The sequence below is a fragment of the Rhamphochromis longiceps genome, linkage group LG23, assembly GCF_057381845.1.
Source record: "Rhamphochromis longiceps isolate RC_006_pf linkage group LG23, R_longiceps_female_GT1.1, whole genome shotgun sequence".
Lineage (NCBI taxonomy): Eukaryota > Metazoa > Chordata > Actinopteri > Cichliformes > Cichlidae > Rhamphochromis > Rhamphochromis longiceps.
The window spans coordinates 10,658,489-10,663,784 of NC_140578.1; the positions used below are offsets into that span (position 1 = coordinate 10,658,489).

Below are 5,296 nucleotides of genomic sequence, written 5' to 3' on the forward strand. Positions count from 1 at the left end.
GGACTACAACACCTGTGGATTTACTTCCAATATTTGTCGCATCTGCGGCAGATTTACTGCAGACTCTGATCAGGAAAGTGAGACGCCGAAAGCGAGGAAAGCGAGCCGGCGCACTCGTGCGTCTGAGGAGACGCGGACTGCGAACTGCTCTTCCTGGGATCTTCCTTTCCAACGTACGCTCACTCAGGAATGAGATGGACGAGCTGGCCCTGATGAGAAGCATGAACAGAGACGTTGCCTCCTCCTGTGTCTTGTGTTTTACGGAGTCGTGGCTCTGTGAGGACATCCCGGACAGCGCGCTCAAGCTGGAGGGCTTTCATCTGCTGCGCGCGGACCGGCAGGCCTCTCTCTCTGGTAAGACCACAGGTGGACGTGTCTGCTTCTACATTAATAGTGGCTGGTGCACAGATGTAGCAGTGATTGCTCAGCACTGCTCTTCCTCTCTGGAATACCTTTTTATTCACTGCAAACCGTTTTATTCTCCGCGGGAGTTTGCTTCATTCATCTTGGCCGCTGTTTACATCCCGCCAGATGCGGATGCGCAGGCAGCTCAGTGCGCACTCGCGGAGCAGATACTGCACATGGAGCGGACATTCCCGGACTCTCTCATCATTGCTCTTGGGGACTTTTACAACACCCCCCTCCTCACCCCACACAAAAGAGGATTTCACACCACCTCCTCCCACCACAACCCTTCATATTCATGAAGCAGATGCGAGGAAGCAGTTTAAGAGTCTGAATGCTCGGAAAGCTCCCGGCCCAGACGGTGTGTCTCGTCTACTGGACGCAGCCGGAGGGTTCACTTGGTTGTTTGCTCTCAATAGAAGCTGAGCGCGTCTCCGTGTCTGTGCTGGTAAACGATACTGAGTCCCAGTGCTCAGTAAACTGTACACCTGACCGTTATTCTCCCACTGAATCCGGTGTGTCCACGGTCCAACACGTGCTCAACACGATGGTGCTGACCGGTGCCCAAACACACCAGAACACCAAATAAGTAAAATAACACAAACACGAACTTCTCCATGGCTCGTCGGGATGGCAACTGCTCCAAAAGTGACACATGAAATAGGCTGACATTTGAGTTTGACACGGGAGGTGAGGGGGTGTTTTGAATATGCTTGACTCCGTCACGAGGTTGCGCACAGCATCACCGGCAAGGGGGCTTGGTTTGAGAGGTTTTTGGCATCTGTGATGTGATTTACAACCATCCACCCATGTACAGCAAGAAGCCGCACTCACAACCGTGGGCATCAGCAAGTTGGTGAAATTTAAACAAAACAGCATTCCATCTGAAACTCTCTTATTGTACCCAAAATACAAATTTTAGTGATTACATGTGGCTTCATTAATTATGTTCAAACGGATGAATACATAACGCAAGTAATAACTTTATGATCAGTCAGTGAATGAAGGAGCTCAAGAGTGCAAATATAGTTGCAATAAAGTGACAAATATGCCCTTTTATGTCAAACAAAGACCGAAATAAGTGGCATCAGTGTGAGGATGAGAATGAGCGATCCAACCTCACACTGCAGATATCAGGGCAAAGCACAGTGGGGGGGTTGCAGTCTGCGCGCACAAGAGGGCTAACAACGCTGTGAGTGACGGAATCCACCCAAACTGAGGAACAGCTTGTTCCCCAGAGCTGAAGCCTGCACTGTTTGCACTATAATATAATATAATATAATATAATATAATATAATATAATATAATATAATTAGGGCTGTCAAATGATTAAAATTTTTAATCAGATTAATCACAGCCTAAAAATTAATTAATCATGATTAATCACAACTCGAAATATGACCAAAATGTGTGCAAACATACGGACAGATAGCGGATTTTTACACACTTGTTAGTGTTATTTAATGCTAAGACCACGCTGAGTGGCCTGCGTTCACTCAGCGTGGTCTGACGTAGGCTGGGTGTTGTGCTGGAAGCGAATTCATCACAGCCTAAAAATTTATTAATCGCAACTCGAAATATATGTGTATATGTGTGTATATATGTGTAAAAATCGGGACAGATAGTGGTTTTTAACACACTTGTTTGTTTTATTTATTATTAATTGTGAGTACAAGCAGTACAAGCAGAACAGGGCTTCAAATAATTGTGAGGGATTTTTACTGAATGTTTTCCACCCGTTTAAATCTAGCACATTGTTTTATCCATATACATCTTCAAGTTCACAGAACATAGGCCTAATTCAACAGGCAAAATGTGGAGGCAGGAGTGGCCAGGTATCTGCGAGCAAGGCGGGCCAGCTGGCTGTGGGCTCCTGCATGAGCTGCCCACCACTGTAAGGGACAGTCCTCTAAGGCAGTGCAGGGCTCTGCTCTGTAGCGCTGTATGGCTCTGTCCTGCTGTACCTCCTCCTCTGACTCAGAGTCAGAGTCCATCTGCAGCAGGCTCAGCCTCTTCTTGGCTGGACCTTCTTCTGCAGTGTGTGATCTTCTAGGAGAGTCTTCATGCAGCATGCCTGCCAGTGTGGTCCACACTGCTTCTCTGTCAGTCTTGGGCACACTGCGTAGGTCTTTAAAACGTGGGTCCAGTGCAGTTGCGATCTGGAGCCATGCATAGTTGGTATGTTCCTGGCGGGAAGCAAGGTCTTCCTTAAACTTCTCTTTAAACCTCACCACATATGCAGGGTCCTCATCAGTTACTTCCATGACACGGCGCAGGTGGCAGAAGGCTGGTAGAACTACAGAGCAGGAGACGTAGGCCTCTCCTCCCAGCAGTTCAGTCACATATCTGCAGTGGAATACACACACACACACACACACACACACACACACACACACACACACACACACACACACACACACACACACACACACACACACACACACACACACACACAGATAAGACAGCAAATTAAAAAAAGCTTTTTAATACTAGGTAATATTAATAAAATATTTGATTTCATTTATTTTTTAAATAAGACATTTTCATAATAACAAAACTGATTTAAGATGTATGTTTGATACATTTAATCTAAACCTACAATTATGGTCACAATGACAGGCTCACCTGCAGGGCTCTAGAAGTGTCTCCAGTCTCTGGAGTTTGTCCCACTCTGGAGGCGTCAGGAGGACAAGTTTATGCTTTTGTTTATCCAGAGTCGCGGTTACTGCAGTTTGGTTGCGGATCAAGCGCTTCACCATCTCCAGCGTGGAGTTCCAGCGCGTAGGCACGTCCTGGGCCAACGGCTCCTGCTTGCGCCCCAGTGACACCTGCTCTGCGTTCAGCTCTGCTGTGTTTGCTGGGCTGTGCTTAAAATGGCCAACAATTTTGCGGCATTTGGCCAGCGCAGTGACAAAGCCACTGTCTGCGAGACTCACTGTGATGCATCTCTGTAGAATGTGCGCGGTACACGGCATGTGATTGAATGGCATGATGAGAGCCGCGGCGATCATATTGCGCGCACTGTCCGTGCCTACTGTTGTCACCTTCTCCTCAATTCTCCACCTGCGAGCAACAGTCTGGAACTGCTCTGCACAAGCCTCCGCAAAGTGCCGCTCTTCCGTTTTCATTATAGTCAGCGCAAAGGATGTCAGACCCCAGGCTTCAGTGATTAAATGCGCAGTAACTCCCAGGTAATTGTCATTACTCAATGATGTCCAGTGGTCTCCTGTCAGAGCCACGCATTCTGTGTGAACTAAAGCCTCTTCTTTTTTCTTTTTCTCCGTTTCATACAGTTCGTGGATTCGAATTGTTATTGTGCTTCTCGCTGGGGGCTTGTAGGACGCGTCCTGAGATGCAACCTTTAAAACATCCGCAAAGCCCTTGTCCTCCACAATGCTTAGCGGTCTGCAGTCCTTTGCTATCCATTTGGCTATATTGTCGGTCAGTTTGTCCAAAGAAGACTTACCGAGTGGCCTGCGTTCACTAAGAGTGGTCTGACGCAGGCCGGGTGAAGCTGCTGCCCCGACAAACGCGTGTTTGGCATTAAGGTGGTATTTTAAGGTCGAATTTGAACGGTGAAATTGAAACTCTTTACTACAGTGAGTGCAAATTACAACGCGTTTGTTTATTGTCCCATCTATGTTCTTCTTGTATTTAAATTCCCCATCCAGAAGGCCATCCGCTTCCTGCTTCTCCATTTTCAGTGGCGCGGTAAACAAATCAAGTGGAATTATGGGAGCGACTTATCTGCGTGTTGCGCTAAATAGTTAAATATTCTAACGTAATTAATTCCAAAATTTAATTATCGCAATTAACGCGTTAATTTCGACAGCTATAAATATAATATAATATATCATGTTGCTATTTAATGTTTTTTGTTCGTGTTGCAGCTGCTCTGTGAGCCAAGCTTTCGTTGTCTAAATTCAATGGCAATATATCTCTGCACCACACGATGGCGATAGATTCTCACAGACAGTCTGTGCTCTGCTTCCGCCACCAGTCATCTTTAAATCTTTTTTTTAATTCAATGAAACCTTTATTTAACTGTCCATCTCGCGGCATTACTTAAAAAAAAATCATATTTAAATACAAAGAAGATTAAATACATGAACGACAGTAAATTGATAAAATAAGAGCAAATAAATATATTTACAAATGATAGCAACATCAATGGAATAAAAGCATGAACAGCAGCAGAAGGAGAAAGAGGCCTGTATCTACATTATTACTCTGGCAGCTCTCAGTCTCCATACAGACAGGACACGTTGCAGCGTAATTGCAGACAGGTGCGTGGGCCTGAGCTCCGCCCAGGCAGAATGACGAGTGGAAGAAAGCAGCAACACAATAAACATATGTAGCCTTGCGGAGCCGGCCGGGCAGACACCGAGACAGAGTGCAAAGATTTTATACGTGACAACACACACAAAAAAACACACACAACAAAAATCAGAATGTGTTTGTGATTTGGATTTTTATTTAAAGGTGAAACCTTTTTTCTTTTCTTGTTTTGCCAGATTAGACATTTTGATTCATTTCATTTAGTTTTTTTGTTTTACTTTGATGCTATAATAGATGTTTTTAAAATGTAGTCATATTTAATACTATATTGCATCATGGCAAAACAACAGTCTCCTCAAGCTGCTTTATACTGTAAGGTGAAAACACTACAGTAAAAGCCAGAAAACCCCAACAATCCAATGATCCCCTTTGAGCAAGCACTGGGCGACAGTGGGGAGGAAAAACTCCCTTTAGGAAGAAACCTCCGGCAGAACCAGGCTCAAGAAGGGGCGGCCATCTGCTGCGACCGGTTGGGGGTGGGTGGGCAATCTCAGTCCACGAGGGCCGGTGTCCCTGCAGGTTTTAGATGTGTCCTCGAACCAACACAGCTGAT

At 45.6% G+C, this 5,296-nt stretch overlaps 1 protein-coding gene across 1 annotated transcript; it reads right to left on the reverse strand.

Moving 5' to 3' along the window:
* Window positions 1-2,201: 2,201 nt before the first annotated feature.
* On the reverse strand, window positions 2,202-4,164 carry LOC146641331 (E3 SUMO-protein ligase ZBED1-like). Its single transcript, XM_085398495.1, has 2 exons — window positions 3,031-4,164; window positions 2,202-2,751 (listed from the first exon to the last, which is right to left on the reverse strand). Exons 1-2 carry the CDS (start codon window positions 4,101-4,103, stop codon window positions 2,202-2,204), a joined length of 1,623 nt encoding a protein of 540 aa, XP_085254621.1. The 5' UTR covers window positions 4,104-4,164.
* Between the last annotated feature and the right edge of the window lie 1,132 nt (window positions 4,165-5,296).